The sequence below is a fragment of the Sebastes fasciatus genome, chromosome 24, assembly GCF_043250625.1.
Source record: "Sebastes fasciatus isolate fSebFas1 chromosome 24, fSebFas1.pri, whole genome shotgun sequence".
NCBI lineage: Eukaryota > Metazoa > Chordata > Actinopteri > Perciformes > Sebastidae > Sebastes > Sebastes fasciatus.
In genome coordinates, this window is record NC_133818.1 from 14,183,705 (window position 1) to 14,206,139 (window position 22,435).

The 22,435-nt window shown below is 41.5% G+C and overlaps 1 protein-coding gene and 1 long non-coding RNA gene across 2 annotated transcripts in view; both read right to left on the reverse strand.

Moving 5' to 3' along the window:
• Nucleotides 1-16,254, reverse strand: part of prkx (protein kinase X-linked) — a 29,025-nt gene extending 12,771 nt beyond the window's left edge. The window contains exons 1-3 of the mRNA XM_074627826.1: nucleotides 15,711-16,254; nucleotides 8,826-8,994; nucleotides 4,911-5,174 (exon numbers count right to left, since the gene is read on the reverse strand). Of these exons, the coding sequence (XP_074483927.1) occupies nucleotides 4,911-5,174; nucleotides 8,826-8,994; nucleotides 15,711-15,855 (578 nt within the window). The 5' untranslated portion in view covers nucleotides 15,856-16,254. The remainder of the gene's footprint in view (nucleotides 1-4,910; nucleotides 5,175-8,825; nucleotides 8,995-15,710) is intronic.
• The window catches only part of LOC141763270 (uncharacterized), a 71,997-nt gene extending 51,596 nt beyond the window's left edge, over nucleotides 1-20,401 (reverse strand). The window contains exon 1 of the long non-coding RNA XR_012593065.1: nucleotides 20,149-20,401. This is a non-coding gene — a long non-coding RNA (uncharacterized LOC141763270). The remainder of the gene's footprint in view (nucleotides 1-20,148) is intronic.
• Nucleotides 20,402-22,435: the final 2,034 nt, after the last annotated feature.

Sequence of the window (22,435 nt, forward strand, 5' to 3'; positions counted from 1 at the left end):
TATTCTCTCCTGTGTTCAGGTTACAGACACTCATTTCAACATTTAGGAAAAACACTGCCGGGGAACAAAGTGCAATTATCTTTAAATGACTCAGTTAGACGAGGCTTCGCCGTAATGTTTCGACCTTCCCTTCTACCTTGTGTGAAGATATTCCACATAGTTGCTTGAGCGTGTTGAGCGGCCGCTGCTCTCTGACAGGTGAGAAGTGATAGCCTCTGTGTGTAAACAGACAGACTCCAGTTGCATGGGGAAGACAAACAGCCGCAGGTAAAGTGATCCGGCCGTGCCACCTGACCCCGGCCGTGTCATCCTCCATAGTACTACGAGGATAAGGAGCTCTGTGTGGATACAGGAAGGTAATAGATCCTGAAGTGTCAGTCACATACAGGCCTGGCAGACCTCGGGGATCAAAGTGTCACGAGGAGGCCAGAGTCCAGATATCAGTGTGAACAATGACAGGAAGTCTAAAGCAGATTATGTGCGCGGCTGACAGAGCGGCTGATTGACACCAACATGCGCGCCGTCTCTGTGAAAAAGCCACTTGTCCTCTGATGAAGAGCACTTGGCCCGGCGCCAGCCTTTCATCGTCTGTCACCGATATCACCTGGGTAATGACCTCTTTCGGCCAGTTGCCATGGCGACGGTAATTTGTATGGAAATGATGTCGGTCCCGGCAGGAGGATGAGGAGGCTGCTGATGTCGGGGGTGGGGAATAGAGCGAAGGGGGTGCGGAGGAGACGCCGACAGCCCAGCAGGGGACACTGTGGCAACGCGGGATGTCCCCGATCCATCACGTCCTCGAACATGGGAAGTACAAGAGAGCTGTAGGCAATGAGGCAGTTGTCTTCCTATCCGAGGCAATTCTGCTGCCCTCCATTTATATAAGTGGGTCACTTGCAACATCAGAGAGGTATCTACTCCTCCATCTGTTTTGCTCTCCCAGTCTGGGAGGAAAATGTAATCTTACTCCATTATGTTTACATGTCAGCGGGGGTCAACGCAGCCCTGGGTGAAACGCTCGGGAGAAACACTGCAGTGTAGCGAAGGCTGCGGTGCAGATAGATAAATATATATATAAAGCCATCTCTTTCTCCTCTTCAGCGCATCTTTTCAATTGTGCCGAGGTCGCCGGGAGGGCCTCGCTTCGCTGTACCTAATTCAGACAAAATGACATCGGTTGGGGGCGGGGGGGAGTTTGTCCTTCAGTGGCACTGCCGTGGCTTTCCCGTTGGGAGGATTCCCCTCAAACTACCGGAAGAAAACATGAGCTTTTCAAGGACACAAGCAAGATGCTCATTCCTCTGCTGTCAAATAGGGATGTAGATACATCGATGTAGCACGGCTTGTCCCACGCGCGGTGTTTTAAATTACTATATCGCGAACATCGACTACAAATTGTAATGTTTTTTAAGCCAACCCGCCGGCAAGAGACTCACTTTGGCATTTCCTTCTCTCCCTCTCAGACAGACACACACACCCCATCCAGACCACCTCTCTCCTTGGCGAGTGTGTGAGACGTATGCGATCCAAAGCTGTGAGCCTGAATAAGTGGACAAGACTGCAGTTTTGGCCACAGGCTACACCTCGCGATCGGAGAGTCTTTCTACACTAGTGGGAAAATAAGAATTTACAAAATACAATAAAACCTCATCTGTAGTGTTGTGAAATAAATAAATGCATTATAATCGTGGAACCGGGACTATAATGGTACCATCAAAATCTAGAACCGTTGCATTGTGTCAAACACTGTATTTCCCTACAGTAGTTTAATGTCTACATCTACTATTTACAAAGTTAATCATGTCAAGAGGTAATGGGCCAATGCTGATGAAAAAGAGGAGATAAAATGAGGCTAATACCCCATCCAGCAAGCGACAAGAGATTCAGGGTTAAGTGTGCTTGAAACAAACGGGTCCATAAAGCGTGTTTGTGTCTACCTGCTCTGAGCGTCCTCGCACTTCAGTCGCAGCCTCCTCCTTCTCAAACACCTCGGTGTCTTTTTAGTGTCCTGTAGTCTCGAAACCACATGATGAGTTGGACAAAAGTCTCCTAAATAGAAACATACGCAGCCCCCAAACCAACACGTGACCTGCAGACTACACCGACACGGTCTTAGATGGGTTTCTTCCGTCAGCAACTTCCACCAAAACAAGCTAAATCTAAGTGTATCCTGCTCAGCACAGCCTGTGAGGGAACATACAGTACCAGCTCAGTCCTACATTGAGGAAGTGACAGCTGCTTTGTCATTCACTTTCTACTGACAATCAATCACGCATCAAACATCACGAGCCGAGAGCCGAGGATCAACAGCTGTCATTCAGCGGCAGCCACACACTCACTGCAAGGCAGGGAGAGAGAGAGAGACTGTAACCGCAACAGCAAACAACACGAGATGGATGAAGAGGAAAAAACATCTGAGAAGAAACCTGGAAGCCAGCAGCAGCAGCACATCAGCCGTGTGCTTCATTACTGAACTGTGCTGGGTCTTCCATGGTGGTGTCATGTCTGAATAAATGTCACATCGGCCCTCTGATGAGGTCATGTTAACAGATTCTCTCTCCTCTTCCCTCGCTTCATCCCTCTCCTCTTCTCTCTCCTCTTCCCTCGCTTCATCCCTCTCCTCTTCTCTCTCCTCTTCCCTCGCTTCATCCCTCTCCTCTTCCATCTCCTCTTCCGACTCCTCTTCTCTTTCCTCTCTCTCCTCTTCCCTCACCTCTTTCCTCTTCTCTCTCCTCTTCTCTCTCCTCTTCCCTCTCCTCGTCCATCTCCTCTTCCCTCTCCTCTTCCCTCTCCTCATCCCTCTCCTCTCCTCTTCCTCTTCTCTCTCCTCTTCCCTCTCCTCTTCTCTCTCCTCATCCCTCTCTTCTTCTCTCCTCATCCCTCTCTTCTTCTCTCCTCATCCCTCTCCTCTTCTCATCCCTCTCCTCTTCTCTCTCCTCATCCCTCTCCTCATCCCTCTCCTCTTCCCTCTCCTCTTTTCTCTCCTCTTCCTCTTCTCTCTCCTCTTCCATCTCCTCTTCCCTCTCCTCTTCTCTCTCCTCTTCCCTCTCCTCTTCTCTCTCCTCATCCCTCTCTTCTTCTCTCCTCATCCCTCTCCTCTTCCCTCTCCTCTTCTCTCTCCTCATCCCTCTCCTCATCCCTCTCCTCTCTCCTCATCCCTCTCCCCTCTCCTCTTCCTCTTCTCTCTCCTCTTCCCTCTCCTCTTCTCTCTCCTCATCCCTCTCTTCTTCTCTCCTCATCCCTCTCCTCTTCTCATCCCTCTCCTCTTCCCTCTCCTCATCCCTCTCCTCATCCCTCTCCTCATCCCTCTCCTCTTCTCTCTCCTCATCCCTCTCCTCATCCCTCTCCTCTTCCCTCTCCTCTTCCCTCTCCTCATCCCTCTCCTCTTCCCTCTCCTCTTCTAGTATGCATATATAGTATGTATAGTATAGTATAGTATAGTATAGTATGAGGCGGTACTACTAGTATAGTATGAGGTTGTACTACTAGTATAGTATGAGGTGGTACTACTAGTATAGTATGAGGTGGTACTACTAGTATAGTATGAGGTTGTACTACTAGTATAGTATGAGGTGGTACTACTAGTATAGTATGAGGTGGTACTACTAGTATAGTATGCAGTTTCGAATACAGCCAATCTCTAATGCAGGACAAGAAGTAAAAACAGGATCTAGAGCGAGTTTTACAAACAGCGTGAGGGCAGATAGGACTGTCTATGCTTGTCAGACTTTATTCTATCTAATAAATGATGTCCTGTCAGATGTGAACAGACGATGACGCCACATGGGACATTTATGTAACGGACACCTCTGTCTGAATGAATGCAGGCCGTCACTTTTAGAGTCTAAAGGATATTTTTAAAAGTGAGGCTCTTTTTGATCTGTAAAGCATGTGAGACATCTCTGATAGTCCCGTCTGTAGGAGACAGCAGCTCAGAAACAAGACCTCACAACCAACGCCGTCTCAACATCTTACCGGTTAGGATCGCCATTAGCTTTGACTATGGCTTGATTCAGGGCTGTAACTAGTCATTATTTGATTATAAAAGAGTCAGAAAATAGTGACAAATACTCATACAAGTTCCTAGTGGCGAAGATGACGTCTTCAAATCACTTTTTTAGCCAAACAACAGCTAATTCTCACATTTGAGATGCTCTATTCAGTTACTGTAGCAGCCACGGTGCTGCGTTCACTGTCTCCAGTTCACCCGTCCAGGAGAGTTACTGTAGCAGCTATGGTGCTGCGTTCACTGTCTCCAGTTCACCGTTAGGAGAGTTACTGTAGCAGCCACAGTGCTGCATTCACTGTCTCCAGTTCACCCGTCCAGGAGAGTTACTGTAGCAGCCACGGTGCTGCGTTCACTGCCATTGTCGATTTCGTTAATTAGGGTTAATCGGTTAAAATGCTTAATGTCGGTTAACGGTTAAACGGTTAATTATTAACATCCCATATCCATTATCAAAATTGTTGCCAATTAATTGTTTTCCATCAACTTCAGCTCAGGTTAGATCACGACCCGGTGTCCACGAACAAACTACTCGGGTGTCGATGCTAAACGAATTGCTCCTATTGGCTGCTACCAAGTCTAGATTCTAAACAAGTAGTTGTAATTGGCTCCTAACAGATGGTTCACATTGGCTCCTTCAAGTCGGGATTTAAAACTAAAGCTGATCACTACTTTCCCATCAGGCCTCTCAGACTTGGCCGACCTGTCTGAGCTCCGACTGAATATCAATATCATCTTTATATCACCTCTTAAACTCCGTGGTTTAGATGATTCATTCACTGATTTGATGTCCCTTTGTTCTCTCTTACCTCGCCTGTACTCCATTCACTGTCAATTTCAAACTCCTTTCTTTATTTATCGCTCTACTACCATCAAAATGAACAGGGGTTGTTATTTCTGTCACCTGTCGGAGAGCTTCTTAGCGAAGCCGAAGTCGGTCAGGCGGATGTGTCCTTCGCTGTCCAGCAGGATGTTCTCGGGCTTCAGGTCGCGGTACACGATTTCTTTGGAGTGGAGGTACTCGATGGCGCACACGATCTCGGAGGTGTAGAAGAGGCCCGTGGCGTTGCTGAAGCGCCCGCGGCTGCGCAGGTAGCTGAACAGCTCGCCGCCCGGCACGTAGTCCATCAGCATGTAGAGGAAGCGCTCGTCGTGGTGGGTCCAGAACCTGGGGAAGGAACGGAAAGGACATTTGAATTAATACCGAACACTAAATAATTTTTTCCTCCGTCCGCAGTCGTCCTCTGTGTCCGCCGGAGGGTAACAGTGTTAAAGTGGTCTCTGATGAGTTGAGGAAATCAGATAAAATAAGAGGCTGTATCAGTCTCAGGCTGTTATCCCCAGTGTGGTTTGCAGCACTGTGCTACGACTATTTCAGCTGGAAGGGCACTTCAGAGGAATAAAACGCAGAGAGCTCTGTCACTGATGAAGATGGAGGAGGCTCCAGTGTTTCCCATAAGTGCTGGCTGCTGGCCACCGAGACGATTACTGGCTCTATCTCCACACTTCCTTTTTAGCTTTCTCTGTTTTCTGAAGCCATAGTTACCTCCATCTACTGTCACGCTTATTTTCGAAGGGCGCTCCGATGCATCGCCCGCCGATCGCTATCGGACGATATTCGTTGTGAATAGTTTGATCGGTCGTCTCTATAATCAGAGGAGCCGATCAGGTGACGCATTACTTACATACTTACATACATAGTTTACATTACGGGTCTTACTAGACCAAGTACAGTGTAAAACCAGGAGTCTACTTATTGATTATGGATTCATCGTCTCCGACCAAAACTCCGGTGTCTGAAAACATTTGTCACAGATTTGTGACTTTTATCGCAAAATGCACAATTGTTATGAATATTTCAGTTTAGCTGCTCCACTAATGAGGGTTTTCTGTGTGCGTTCTGTTTTCATATATATATTTAATGCTACTTTCATGAATAAATATTGTTCAAATGATCACTTTCCAGGGAATACATCAGTCTCTTCCCAGGGAGAATGTATCGCCATGAATAAAGTTTGATTTTAAACACAGGACTGTACATAAATACTGTTTAGAAAACCACTATAAATTAACCAGAAACTGTTTATGAAGTACAAAGGAGAAATGTGCGTTATATTCTCAGACGCCGGTACATTTGCTGTTATGAAACTATATCAGTGCACGACACTGAAACTGCAGCGAAACAGAAATGGGAGAGCATTTTTGAAATTGTTATTCACAGTCTGCTCCTTAAGTCTTCACATTATATTGGATTTGTATCAGCGGGGAGATCTATTGTATTATGGAAATTCCTCTCAGAATAGCTCTAGGATTTAATTTATTATGCATAATATCTACTGAGACGGTGGACAGAAAAGGTGGATATTGAATTAGATTAAAAAAACACAGGTGTTTTAACTCTTGTGCCTCACTTTAAAAAGTTACTCTGATGTGCTTAGAGCAGGGGTCAGCAACCTTTAGTATCAAAAGAGACATTTTAGGCAAAAAAAGAAAAACAAAAAAATCTGTCTGGAGCCGCAAAACATTTGAGCATTGTGATGAAAGTTACACAGCTTATAGTCTAAGTATATAGTATACTGTAAGAAAAAAAAGTTGTAATATTGCAAGAATAAAGTCAGAAGTTTACGAGAAAAAAACTAAATAACACGTAAAATTATTGTTTTTTATTATGACTTTATTCTGATAATATTGTGACTTTTTTCTCGTAAACCTATGATTTTATTTTCATAATATTACGACTTTTTTTTTATCATAAACCTATGACTTTATTCTCATAATATTACGACTTTTTTCTCGTAAACCTATGATTTTATTTTCATAATATCACAACTTTTTTCCCGTAAAGCTATGACTTTATTCTCACAATATTATGACTTTATTCTCGAAATCTCAGATTAATTAAGCTTAAATGTAATACATATCTGTAATCGTATACATATCTGTATGTATAGGGGCATATACAGCGGGTAAAATAAGTATTGAACACGTCACCATTTTTCTCAGTAAATATATTTCCAAAGGTGCTATTGACATGAAATTTTCACCAGATGTTGGTAACAACCCAAGTAATCTATACATACAAAGAAACCAAAACAAAATTAAGTTATGTGTAATAATGTGAAATGACACAGGGAAAAAGTATTGAACACATGAGGAAAGGGAGGTGCAAAAAGGCAAGGAAAGCCAAGACAACAGCTGAAATCTATCAGTAATTAGAAATTAATCCGAGCCCTTGTCAGTGCAAATTAATATCAACTGGTTCAGTCCCAACTGATGGCCTATAAAAAGGTGTCTCATGACCAAGGTGTCACACAAGAAACATCTCATGACGGGTAAAAGCAAAGAGCTCTCTCAAGACCGTCGCAACCTTATTGTTGCAAAACATACTGATGACATTGGCTACAGACGCATTTCTAAACTTCTGAATGTTCCAGTGAGCACTGTTGTGGCCATAATCCGGAAGTGGAAAGAACATCATTTCATCATTAACTGGCCATGACCAGGTGATCCTCGCAAGATTTCTGACAGAGGAGTGAAAAGAATTATCAGAAGAGTTGTCCAAGAGCCAAGGACCGCTTGTGGAGAGCTTCAGAAAGACCTGGAATTAGCAGGTACAATTGTTTCAAAGAAATCAATAAGTAATGCACTCAACCGCCATGGTCCTGTATGCACGCTCACCACGCAAGACTACATTGCTGAAGAAAAAGCATGTTGAAGCTCGTTTAAAGTTTGCTGCACAACATTTGGACAAGCCTGTGAAATACTGGGAGAATATAGTCTGGTCAGATGAGATTAACTCTTTGGATGCCATAATACACACCATGTTTCGAGGACAAATGGCACTGCACATCACCCTAAAAACACCATACCAACAGTGACGTTTGGAGGTGGGAACATCATGGTGTGGGGCTGCTTTTCAGCATACGGTACTGGCAAACTTCACATAATTGAAGGAAGGATGAATGGAAAAATGTACCGAGACATTCTTGATAAAAATCTGCTGCCAGGATGATGAAAATGAAACGAGGGTGGACATTTCAGCAAGACAATGATCCCAAACGCACAGCCAAGGAAACTCTCAATTGGTTTCAGAGAAAGAAAATAAAGCTGCTAGAATGGCCCAGCCAATCACCTGACTTGAATCCAATTGAAAATCTATGGAAAGAACTGAAGATCAGAGTTCGTAGAAGAGGCCCACGGAACCTTCAAGATTTGAAGACCGTTTGTGTGGAAGAATGGGCCAAAATCACACCTGAGCAATGCATACGACTAGTTTCTCCATACAGGAGGCGTCTTGAAGCTGTCATTACCAACAAAGGCTTTTGTGCAAAGTATTAAATAAATATCAGTAAGCGTGTTCAATACTTTTTCCCTGTGTCATTTCACATTATTACACATAACTTAATTTCTGAACTTATTTGTTTTGGTTTTCTTTGTATGTATGGATTACTTGGGTTGTTACCAACATCTGGTGAAAATTTCATGTCAATAGCACCTTTGGAAATATATTTACTGAGAAAAATGGTGACGTGTTCAATACTTATTTTACCCGCTGTATATTGCCATATTTACCAAATAACATCATTGTCTATTGTCTTTTATTATATTCATTTGTTTTTAGCCGTATCAAGTAGTGCACCACAACTGTACAACATCTAATATGACATCAGTAAGTAGCATCTTCGTGTATGTGATGAACAGTAAAGTCATTGTGACGCCACTATAATAGTACTGAATTGAACTGGGACTTTTGTGAATCCCTGCTACACACATACTACAATATCAGTGCACGTGGTGAGACTGGGGAGAGCGGACTCACAGTCGGATGAGGAAAGGGTGGTTGACCTCCGCCAGCACCTCCTTCTCGTTGTGGACGTGCTGCTCCTGCTTCAGTCGGATCACGTCCGAGATCTTCATCTGCTTCAGGGCATGGAAGGCCCTGCTCTTCTTGTCCTTGACCAGGAAGACTCGGCCAAAAGTCCCCGTGCCTGAGAGACAGGAAGGGGTAGGGGGGGGTGGGTGAGGATTAATCACCGTGACAGGAATCCACAGCACACAGAGGGGGAACTAGACCATGACAAATAACTGCTTAGCTAACATGCCGCGCGTATTGATTATGTTTGGGCGTTACGCTTGGTGTTCAAACCTGTCGTTTATCATCAATGCGTGCAGACAAATATTCAGTGATGTCAAGCAGAGACGGAAGGATGCTCTTCACATCATCAATGACTTCATCAAAAGGTCTGAAAAATTGCTATAATAAAAACACGCATATCTACGGCAGCAACTATGATGATTATTTTCATTATGAATTAATTCATGAATTCATTAGTGGATCAAAAGAGATTTAAAAGAAAACCAATTTAATCCATTAACCGCATTTTTCAAGCAAAGTGCAAAGGTGTAGCCTCTGAATTGTAAGAATTCACCGTCTATGTTTGTATTAAAAAGCAAAAGAATCATCAATATCAGTTGATATGTTGTTATCGGATTTTTTTTTGTTATGCTCAAATGTCGATATTGGCATCAGGCTCATAAATCCAGTCTCAGTGAGACTCTGATGGATTCGTGACAGGCTGTTATTATCAGTCTTAACCATGCATGTCAGAGCGCTGACTGACGGTAAGCTGTCTGCCTCCAGGGCACCACACGGAGGTTTGGTTTCAGTTTGAGTCTCCCTCTGTGTAGTTGTGTCAGTTACATGCCTTTTGTGTACGTGTCTATAATATTCAATGAGACTGCTATCTTTAATCATGTAATAAGAAAATAATGATTTCTCTGTGGGATGGGGCAGATAACAGAGACAGCGTTTGGGCAGCAGTAGTGATCAGTGGTCAGTGGACCCGGGTTAGGGTGGACAGTAACGGATGGGAATCCTGCCGGAGCAGCCAGATTCAGGAGAGAAAAAGCAGTCCAATGACTTCCCCCCGTCTGGCCTCACGTCGCCCTGAGCTCTGAGCTGTTGTTTTCTTCCTCAAGAAGGAGGAGAGACATTTCATTCCTACGGTGCTGATGAGCATTGAGGGGCACAATAAATGGCCGATGACAGTTTTGTGATATAACAGCCACTCTCAGACTGTCGGACATGGAAACTCACCGCTGCAACTTTCCTAATGAAATGCTGCTGTCTCGCTCCTCTGCTTTACCAACAATGAACCCTTTGTCTCAGGTGTATCGGTGTTTCCATAGCAACAAAGAAACAGCAGCGCGCCGTTGCTGTCAGACAAAAAAAACACCTCGTATCTCCATGATGACAAACTTTTCAAGCAATGCACCGGTTTTAAAGCCATCTGGGTTAGATACGGGCGTTTATTAGAGCAATAACTGTGAAAATGAAATTATCAGTGACTTTAGTTTAGCACTGGTATATACCAATAAATCAGCCAAGTTATCCGTCACATTCTAATTGATTGATTGGTCGTTATCGGCCGATAATCGTTCCAAATAGTTGGAAGTCAGAGAAACGAAAGGTTTGAAAGTTTGAGTTTGGAAAAAAGGATACAAATCGCTGCAGCAGATCATGTTTTTAAGCCATGCATTCCCCTTCCTTGTCATAACATGGCGTCTACAGTACCCACAATGCAACTTGACCGCCGACAGTAAGGTCGGAGATTGAGGTGCTAGGAGCGGCTAACCTTGAGCCTCCAGCGGAGATGAGGAGAGGGCTTTAGAGGTACAAATGTAGTTACGTGAAGCATGAAAAAGGTGAGCTAAATGCCCGGTTTGGACTACACGATATCAGCCAGATTATAGCCCGACACGGCCGTCGTAGGGTGTCGACTCGGATCGGGAACGATAAATGGGTGTCGTGTGCGAAAATCGATCGCTTTTTATCTTGTGTAGTGTGTCACAGTACAACCGACACCGCGTCTGGGACGCCTCACGACGTCCAGGAAGTGGGCGGGACTAGATGTTAGACTTCGACAGGAAGTCTAGCACGTTTGATTTTTGGTTTTGTTTTCCACGACGTCACGGCCGTGAATTTGACCGGCTGAGCACAGCTGTGAACAGAAGGCTACTTATTATGCAGAATGATATCATCGGGCCTTTAATTATGTTTTCAGTTTGTGAGTCCGTCTGTCCGTCCGTCCGTCCGTCCGTCCGTCCGTCCAGTTCTTGTGAACGCGATATCTCAAGAACGCCTTGAGGGAATTTCTTCAAATTTGACTCAAACCTCCACCTGGACTCCAGGATGAACTGATCAGATTTTGGTGGTCAAAGGTCAAATTCACTGTGACCTCATGTCCGCTCCATTCTTGTGAACATGATATCTCAGGATCACCTCGAGGCAATTTCTTCAAATTTGGCACAAAATGTCATATTCTAGTTAATTATGAGATTACGTTTACATAAAACGCAGTAGGATATTCAATCTAGGTTGTGTTGGTAAGCCCGTTTATATTAAGACGGCGGTGCCAGGAGAGTGTGAATTGTTGGAACAGGGGACCGACGTGTAGTTTGTCATGTGGCGCGGCCGAGTCACGACAAGAATTTATGACTCTCAATCGTCTTATCTGATATAGTGACCATCGTAACCGTCAAAAATATTGTGTAGTCTGATCCTGGCATTAGGGAGAAGATCAGACTCTCCTAGACAACAGCTGCTTTTGAAGCATACTGACTACTGAGGCCTTTAGTTTCCTGTTTCCTCCAGTCACGTTAAAATAATGCATGAAAATGACCTAAAACTGGAGAATCCACAACAAGAAAACAGAAGGAGGAGACGTCGGGCGTTTGATGCTGAGATATAGGAGGAGCTGTCGGGGTATCTAACCCTCTGCCTCTCTGCATAACAACGTGCTAAATCGGTGTAACGTTACACCTTGCTGAACAAGGACCTGCACTGTGTGAGTGTGTTTGAACGCTGGAAGGGGAGAGAAAAACAAGACGACGACGACGCAGTGATGGTATAAATCTTTGGGATTCTCTGAGCCAGGCTTGTTATCAGAAACCAAGCAGGGGGAAAAAAGGCAACTGACTATTAGACTCAACCGAGAACTGGCCGGTGTATTTCCACTGTACTGTCACTGATAGTTACCACTGAGGAAACTGGGTCATCCCTGACTCCTCTTCCACCTGCTCTGAAAACAAATGCACTGCACGCAACTTTTAGGAGATTCACAGATCAACAAATATCATGTGGGGATATTTTTGCTGCCGACTGGCGTCGCCTTTGGGACTGATATTCTCCGGGTCACCGAGGCCACCGCGGCATGTGACGGCAGCAAATATATCTAATGGCACCAGAGAGTTGCCTCATGATTTCAATGACAATTAAAACAACAGCAGGCAGATAAAGAGCTTTCGCTGATTTGTTTTAGGGCAGCAAATCCCTCTCATCAGACAAAATGGCTTGTGCAAATTGGATTTTTTTTTTTTGCGCGGTGGATCGTAAGCTCGGAGCTTTCTCCCCAACAGCGCTCGCTGCTGCTGCTCACCTCCCTGACGGGGTGTTAAGCTCGCATATAGCTTTTTTAATGCATATTATTGAGCTAGATGTGTTCGGTAAATACGCAGCGTGGGCTCATAAATCACAATGTATGTTAAATCAAACTATTAATGAGAAAGGTTTGAGGGATGCAGTGTCATCACTATCAATTCCTCCGCCATCTGGCCTTTTTATGATCAGCCTGCACCAGTTACACCGTCAACTGTAACACGCTGCACACTGAACAGACGGGTCTGCGTTGTGCATGCGCAGAAATCATTTTTGTTTGTATTTATTATGTATTGTTTTACTTTCAAAACTCTGTCGCTGACAGCAGCTTCACCAATAAATTGGACTTCATTGAAACACAGCAAAATACAGATACATATGACTTTATTTAAAACCCACTGCTTCTCTTTTCTTTGGCTTTTTTAATAGTCATCATGAAGATATGATTATTATTCATTACTTCTCTGTGCAATACTCAAAATAAGAAACATCTGCTGGTATTCCAGGCGTAGTAATAAGGTCTCGGGCTTTTTGCAGTCAAATATTATTCATTATTATTTACATGTTGATATTCAGATATGTTTGCTTCTATTCTAAATATATTACGTTTAAGCCAGGTCTATACGATTTGTGTAATAATGCTCAAATGGAAACGTGGCTTTGTGTTTCCTCGTCGCAATGTTAACTTTTGAAAATAATATCATCCTTCTAAATGAACTGAATTCAACATGCACATTTGACTCTTTTAACCCTCGGAGACACGCAGGATCGCCGGCAATTCGCCACCACTTTCTATTTATGAATTCAGATTTATCTATAAAACGTTGCAACATTCGTATATAGCATGTTTTAGTTTCATTGAAGTGTTCTTAACCACTGACTTTCTGCATACTGGTCAGCACAATGAATGAATAAGAATCTTGTGTACAGGCAATAGGATATAATTTATCATGGTTCCACTTAATATTGATATTAATTGTAGGTGATATTGCCCAGCCCTGCTCCACGCCTCTAGTTTGGAGGCTTTCAGCCAGGGAATGAAATCAACACCTGCCAAATAGGCTGCAGGGTGAATGTTGGCTGTGGCAGGTATAATGTCAGGACACCTGGAAGGTACGAAAGTATGAAAAATAGATACCGCCCGAGCCATATTGCCACTTTAATAGTTTGCGTTACCTCTCTAAAGAAGTCCAGTTTGAGAACATATTATTGTTAACTGACTACCTACACCAGTTTAGCCCGTAATCTCGTGATTTATAGGTGGCATGTGTCGTCATTTTGGATATTTTATTGATTCATTCATTAAGAATGTAGGCCTGTATTTGTTGCTCTTGCCTTGGGGCAGATGTATTCTTTAAATGAAGAGTCATAAAAAGGGGAGTTCTTGTGTAATCCCATGATGACTCAAACGGTGATGACTAACTTCCTGAAAGGGCAGGCCGTTGCCTGAACATTGACAAGCCTAATCTCGGCATCTGAGCTTCTCCAGCGTACAACGCCTCTGATTTATGGAGCGTTCGGAATATCTAATGACCGATCTACCGTGAACTGGCTCGCTGCTGCTGGTTGATGCAGGTTGGCGTCCCGTCGACACTCTGCATTATGATGAAAACAGCACAAAAATAGAACATATACACAGCTGTGCTTGACGGGTCATTACGTGGTTTAAGGTTTGAACTCTCCATACTGTCACTCCCACAGCATGAAGAAACATTAAACATGTTTGACTTCATGGAAAAAAAACGTGAGAAATTATTCTTTTAGCCCCTCAAAATTACTATACCATATACAATTAACATGACTGATACGTGGTATGTGTAGTACTTTAAACAGACAGTAAAGATGGAAGAGTTCAAATGTGTTTTGTTGAACGCAACACTTCATGGGAAAGACAATGACTACTATGGATGATACTGTGGTCCGATACTGTGCTCGTACTCGCAGAACGGCTCCGATACAACGGCACCGATACCACTTTACGGCAGCGTGGCGTTAACCTCTCATCACCAATCTATGGGACGATTAAATGTACAGATGGTGGTGGACCAACCCTCAGCCAGCTTTATACAAACTAAATGTACAAAGAAGACAACAAGATAAAGGATAAAGTAGGTCAGCTGTGACTGGGTGACAGTGATAAACAACTGATATCCTGATATGAGTTCAGTTCAGACGACGTCACGTAAAATCTTTATCAGAAGGAGCTGTCACATTTATCTCAATATCAACACGTAAGCAAATGTGTCTGTACATGATGTCTGAATTCATTACAGTATGACCCAGTTTAAAGTTCTGGACTACACTTTGGGCTGATTGGTCAAATGTCACTGGTTGTTGTAGCTTTTGGGATTCACACTACTGATAACAGCAGATTTAAGTCGGTAAGAGATTGTAGATGTGTGAACGCTCTGCTCATGTACAAGGTTGGGTATGTAGAGTGATGCAGGAGTGAGTCCTAAAACCTGGAAATGAGTCTGCATTTTTTGCACTTCCTGTTCCGTCGTCTGGAAGTCAATGGGTTTTTAGTTAGATGTCTGAAGTAAGGTCTGTGGTTAACACAAGCTGAAGAGATTTTAACGTTTTGCTCTACGATGTAAAATACGTCAGTAAATATCCCACTGGTGAATTATGAAGCCTTTACGTGGCTTAAAAAAGGCGGTTTCTAACAAGTCATCATTGTTGTAGGTCTATGGTACGACGGAGTATTAGGGCCACATTGAGGGAAAATAATAAATCTGAGATTTGAGAAAGTTATGACTTTATTGTCGTAATAGTACGACTTTTTTTCTCTTAAAGTTATGACTTAATTCTTGTAATATTACGACTTTCTTTCTCGTAAACTTCTGACTTTATTCTCGTAATATTACGACTTTATTCTCGTAATATTATGACTTTTATTCTCGTAATATTACGACTTTATTCTCAGAAAGTTATGACTTTATTCTCGTAATATTACGACTTTGTTTACCGTAAAGTAACGATTTTTTTCTCGTAAACTTCTGACTTTATTCTCGTAATATTACGACTTTTTTCTCGTAAACTTCTGACTTTATTCTCATAATATTACGACTTTTTTGACATTCCCTTTAATACTCAACCCTACTGTATTACCTTGTACAACATTGCATTACTAAATGATCTATTTACATACTCTTCTGTCTAACCTGGAGTTTGGACACTACTGGATGTTGCACTGGAGACACTTGAGTCCTGAATCCAGGACATGTCCAGGTCCATGTGTGAGACATGTCTGTGTGTAAAACTCACCCACTGTGGCGACGGTCTCCAGCTCATCGAGGCTATACATCCGGTTATTTGGAGCAGCTTCTCCAGCTGAACAGCTGGCGTTGCCTCTCGTCTCTTTCAGGGAGTTGTTGCTCTCAGCTCCCACCTTTGCTTTGGAGGACGCCATGTCTGTCTTCTTCTTCTTCTTTGGGGAAGGGGGACGAGCTGACTTATTTGGGGTTCAGAAGTATCCAAGTGGGACGCAGACAGAGTCCTTCTCATACATGTCTGGGAGAGGAAACGAAGCCACCAGAGAGACAAAGAGGCTGGAGACAGGTGCACTGGTATGTAGCGTTAGCACCCAGCAACCCACAGTGAGCTAATGCACCGCAACACTGGAGCTAAACTGGGATAAACGCCTGTTAGTCCGGGTTAAAAAGCGAGTTTTAAATCTAACTCGACGACTGCCGGTGCTTCTCTGACTCCCGTTTACTGCTTTCCTCCATTATTTACTCCAACAACAGACCTCACCCAGCAGCTCCACATCAACCAGGAAGCGAATCTCCCAATGATATCCGGTCAGGACTTTCAAAATAAAATACATCGACCAGCATTTTGACGTTTTACTAAGTGAAATCAAAGTTTGCGAGAGAATATCAGCGTTTTATTTGAGCATAAATGTGTCCTAGATGAAAATAAATCAAAACTGTAGCTGTAGTAAAGAAAGCGAAGAAGCATTTATTTTTAGTTGACACGTCTGTGTTGTGCTGGACTCTCCTACTTCCTGTATGTTCATGTGCCTTGACACAGCTGGAAGACAGCCGCTGAGTGTTGACAACATGCAGCCAATCAGAACGAAGCTGCCTCGGGACGTCAGCCAATCATGTGTGAGGAAGGGTGTGGTGATACAGACAGGTATGATTAACTCCATGCACCCATAGAGTACAACAAAAATCATCCAAATCAGTTGAAAATAAAATTTTGTATAACAATATTATTTTATTATATTTATTAATTTATTATTTTTTATTATTCAACAATTTTTTGTATTAATTTTCTCCATTCTCATGTGCAAACAATATGGTCATTGTTTGCAATATTATTGTCCATCATATGCAATATTACATATTTGTTTTAGCTTTCTTTACCTTTTCCATTTGACTTATCTTATTTACTCATTTTACAAAACGTATCTTATATAATTGTTATTCTATTGGGCACTGGTGCTAGAAATAGTAAGTTTTTTTTATTTTATACACTTGACGTGTTTTAATTTTGAGCAATCTCTGGCACAAGAATTTCCTTCGGGATTAATAAAGTTCTATCTTATTTTATAATATAAAATCCAACATTTTTAGTATATTAGTTATAAATAAGTTGAATAATGTCTTTAAAATCTACAAAATTCACGAAGAGCATTTCATTTAGAATATAACTGTATTAAAAGTTACTCCCAAAGATGACTCCACATGTGATTTGGCGATTTCTATAAATTGATAAATAAAAATGAAAATTTAGTCCATTCAACACATCAATCTGGAGAAACACATCTTACAATGTAGTAGCCAACCATGACATTACCGCATAGACAATGATCCCCTTTATTTGGTGACCCCTTTGACCTTTCACTCAGCCCACATCAGGTCAAACAATCCCTCCCATCAACATATAAGGTCTATTACGGCAACCTATCTTGAAACCTAATGTGGGAGCCATAATGTTCTGGTAACCCTATAGGCTTTTTCATCTCAGTCACAAATATTACAAGGGATATCAAAATCAAATGGGCAGACTGCCATAAAAATGTCCTGATCGCATCAAACCTTCCCAGAGGATTAACCCTTTCAAGCCTAAAATGTCAACGTTGCACTCAAGATATTTCATAATCCAATTCATGGCAGACTGCCCTGCAGGAGATTTGCAGAGCACCCAGAAAAAACCCCCAGAGATGATCTGCACCATGTCATCAGTATAGCTAATAGATGGTGCTTTTAAAGATACACTGGGATTATTTATCAATCACCAGCTAGTCTTAAAAAACGACAGTCTGTGTTTACCAAACTGACGAAGAAGGCCAGTGAAGCAAAGAGCCTTTGTTTAGTGGCGCACATCCTAATGAAACACAAAAAGCCCTTCACCTATGGAAGAATTGTAATATCGGCGATGACTGCGGTGGCTGAAACGTTATTAAATGACCATGAAAGTCGTAATAGTCAGGAATAAAGTCATACTTTAACAAGAAAAAAAGTCGTAATATTACGAGAGTAAAGTCATAACTTTACGAGAAAAAATTTCTTAATATTACGAGAATAAAGTCATAACTCTACGAGAAAAAAGTTGTAATATTACAAGAATAAAGTCATAACTTTAAAAGAAAAAAATTGTAATATTACGAGAATAAAGTCTGAACTTTGCGAGAAAAAGACGTAATATTACGAAAATAAAGTCATAACTTTACAAGAAAAAAGTTGTAATATTACCAGAAAAAAAGTCATAACTTTACGAGAAAAAAGTCAGAATATTACAAGAGTAAAGTCATAACTTTACGAGAAAAAAGTCGTAAAATTACGAGAATAAAGTCAGAACTTTTCAAGAAAAAAAGTCGTAATATTACGAAAATAAAGTCATAACTTTACAAGAAAAAAGTCGTAATATTACAAGAATAAAGTCATAACTTAACGAGAAAAAAGTCGTAATATTACGAGAATAAAGTCATAACTTAACGAGAAAAAAGTCGTAATATTACGAGAATAAAGTCATAACTTTACAAGAAAAAAGTTGTAATATTGCGAGAATAAAGTCATAACTTTACAAGAAAAAAGTTGTAATATTGCGAGAATAAAGTCATAACTTTACAAGAAAAAAGTTGAAATATTACAAGAATAAAGTTATATCCCGTAATATTAGTAAGTAAGTAAAGGAGCCAAAAACAACGCTATAGGAGCAGCGACACCTTCCAGTGTACACTTCAACACTGTTCAGATACTGTACGTGTCCTTTAAATAGCCTGGCTGTAAAGGCTATACTTGGGTTAAAGGTGTCATGGGGGGAGAAGGAGAAACTTAAGACACGTGTCCCACTAACATAAACTTAAAATACTCCACAGTGAGTCAGCTGCCCTCAGTGTTCACACTTGGCGAGCAGAGAGTCCTGGCTGGATGCTGGGACTACTTTTGGGACTCCTTCATTTAAATAATGTCTGCAGGTGGAGCAGCTCTGCTCGCTTTGAAGTCCTGTCTGTCCTACACATTTTTGTATTTCACCCTGACATAGCTCTCCTTCAGCGTGGCTTTTATCCTCCTCTGGACTAAATAAATCAGCACAATTCTGCATATCAGAAGCTATTTAAAAGACACAGAATGTGTAATACAAGCACATTAATTTGAATCAGACATAACTTGCACATTCAGTGATTTCCTAGTTTGAAAGTTTTTCCTGACCACATTAGCAATGCAGAGCAGAGCGGCTGCTATTAGTATTCATGCTGAGGCCTTGTGTTCTTTTTTTCAGACTGTCTGCTGCATGGATGGAATAAAGATGCGTTTGATTTAGACAGAGGTGGCCTAACATTTGCACTTGCGTCCTCAAGCTGTGAAACTATTTGGCGCTCCACCGTGATACCGGCTCTCCTCTGAAGCTGTCTGTCAGACACACAGAGAGAGGCTTTAAACAGGATTTCAGTCAGACAGATAAGGTATGTGGAGTGCTTCTGATGATTCACCTGATGGGATTCGAGGAGTTATCTTGATGAGTGAGACTTTAAGTAATTATGTTAACAAAGAATGTGTTCGGAGATATCAGCTGATGATCTGCTATCGTGGACTAAGTTTATTAAAATGACTTCAGTGATCAGTAGAAAAGGAGAGATTCCCCCACACTTAATTCTGGTATGACACTTTATTCACCAGGAAAGCTCTCCAGATTTCAAACTTTCAGGAATGTATCTATTATCTATGTCTATTTCTGCTTTAGGATTCCCTTTCCTTTAGTGCAGGGGTCAGCAACCTGCGTCTCTTCAGCCCCTCTCAAGTGGCTCCCTGTGGATTTTTTTAAAAATGGAAATGAATAACTGTGTTTTTTTTTTACATTTTCATTTTTATTTATCATTGTTGTAGGTCTATGGTACGACGGTACGATGGAGTATTAGGGCCACATTGAGGAAAAAAGATAAATCTGAGATTTCGAGAAAAAAGTCGTAATAATATGAGGATAAAGTCAGAAGTTTACGAGAAAAAAAGGCGTAATATTACGAGAATAAAGTCAGAAGTTTAGGAGGAAAAAAAGGCGTAATATTATGAAAATAAGGTCAGAAGTTTATGAGAAAAAAAGTCGTAGTATTATGAAAATAAAGGCCTAATAATTTAAAGTAGTAATTTTACATGTCATTGACTTTTTTTCTCGTAAAGTCATTACTTTATTCTCGTAATATTATGACTTATTTTCTCATAAAGTTAGGATTTTATTCTCGTAATATTACGACTTTTTTCTCGTTAAGTTATGACTTTATTCCCGTAATATTACGACTTTTTTTCTCATAAAGTTATGACTTTATTCCCGTAATATTACGACTTTTTTTCTCGTTAAGTTATGACTTTATTCTGGAAATTTCAGATGTTTTTTCCCTCAATATGGCCCTAATACTTTGTAGTGCATTTGCTGTTTGGCCCTCACTGCATTAGACTTACAGTATATACGATATTCTTAGACTATAAACTGTGTTACCTTCATCACAATGCTCAAATGTATTGCGGCTCCAGACAGATTTTTTTTTGCCTAAAATGGCTCTTTTGATAGTAAAGGTTGCTGACCCCGGACTAGGGGAAAGATCATAAGGTCACCAAAATCATCAAGAATCATCTTGAGGTGATTATAAATATCATACCATGACTGATGCCTCTGCCTGTGTGCACTGATATCCTGAAGCATGATGAGCAACTGTAGCTTTAACATGGTTTCTTTCTTGACCAGAAACTACATAAGTCATGTGATGCACGGATGGGACTCCCGTCTGTGGGTGTTTTAGTGTGCTGCGCCACCATTACCTGTCTCATAAATGCTTCTCCCATCTGCTGAAGTCAGCCATGCTGTAATATGGTCATCCAACTATGTAATTTGCCTTTGCAAACTGAACCCCCCCCCCCCTGACCACCACCACATTTCATGTCTAACCCTCCTTCTCTAGAAGTTCTCCTCCTGCTCTTAATGTTGCCTCCTGGCCGGTGTTTTAGCAGCTGCAGTGCTATCAGGATGATGATGATGATGATGATGATGATGATGATGGGGGGCAATGAGAAGTGAAGACGGTGTTGGTGGGGAGCGTGAGTTGCTTGATATTATTATGGTCTACCCAGTGGGGAGAACTCCTGTCGGGTTTTTTAATATCTCTTTGTCCCCGTCCTTCCATGACCTTTCCCCTGTATATTCAGGGAGGAATCAAAGAGAGGACGGGGACATAAGAGGGACATTAAATATGTTTTTACTGCTGCATAATTTAATCTTTAAGTAGAGGAAGAGTATATCAATGGGGATTAGGAGCTCTTAATACGAAGACAGTAGGTGTCTAACTCTGACGTGACGGACACGACTCTGTTTCCCGTCATAAATGAAATGTTACAAGCTCTTAATAATGTCTACTGGGAATACTGGGAATGTTTGGTTTTGTTAAAATGAATCTGGAATTATGAGCATGAATTTGAGAATTAAATATGAAGTGGTTGCTAAAAGGTGATGGAGAGAAAATGGCAAGAGGATATATTTGATATAAAACCACCTATCTGATGAATATTTATATCTGAAAGAATGTGCAAAAAAACTTGACACCCTAGCATAATCCTTAAAATACCTCCTGCCCCGTCCTGCAGATATGATGAAATGTGACATTTGATGAGAGCTTATTGAGCTAAAACCATCTTCCAACTCTCGCCGTTTCCTCATTGGTATTTTTGGCTGGACCACAGCAAAGCAGAGCCAGCTCTTTAAAGGTCCCATATTGTAAAAAGTGTCTAGTCTTTTACATTATAAAACAACTTTAAGTGCTATATAAATACTGTTAAACTATCAAAACGCTCAATATACGGAGAAATACACACAGCCTGTATTCATTAATAGTGCATTTGAAACAAGCCGTTAGGATTTCCGTCCATTTGTGATGTCAAATATACAATATTTAGACCATTACACGGTTTTAAACGTAAACATTCCAAATGTGTCCCGGTTTATTTCCTGTGCCAGTGTATGTAAATAACATCAGCTGACAGGAAGTAAACATGGACCCAAACTGTTGCCTAGCAACGCAATTCCATTGCAATTCCATTGCAATTCCATTGCAATACCATTGAAATACACTAAAACGGAGCATTTCAGACAGAGGGTAAATACAGGCATATTCAGACAGACAGTATGAGGAAAATATTTTTTTTTAACATTACAGCATAATACACAAAATAACACAAAATACAAGTATGAACCTGAAAATGTGCACGATATGGGACCTTTAAAGTCTGTCCCTCAGTGAGGGGGTGATGAAGTCACACCGTCGGTCGGTGAAGTGTTTGGGTTTCTTTATCGGCCGTTGCTCTTTCAAAATGAAGAAACATTATGAGGAGAAAATGGAAATAAGACACCGATGATTTCAGTAAAACAACTTCATCTAGTTGCAGTGGATCAATGGTGTCTTACAGGGATATGGTGCTCTAAGAAATAGAAAGGACTAAGCAAAGCATTATCAACTTCATTAGAAAGAAAAGCTCCCACAAGTGAAAAAGAAA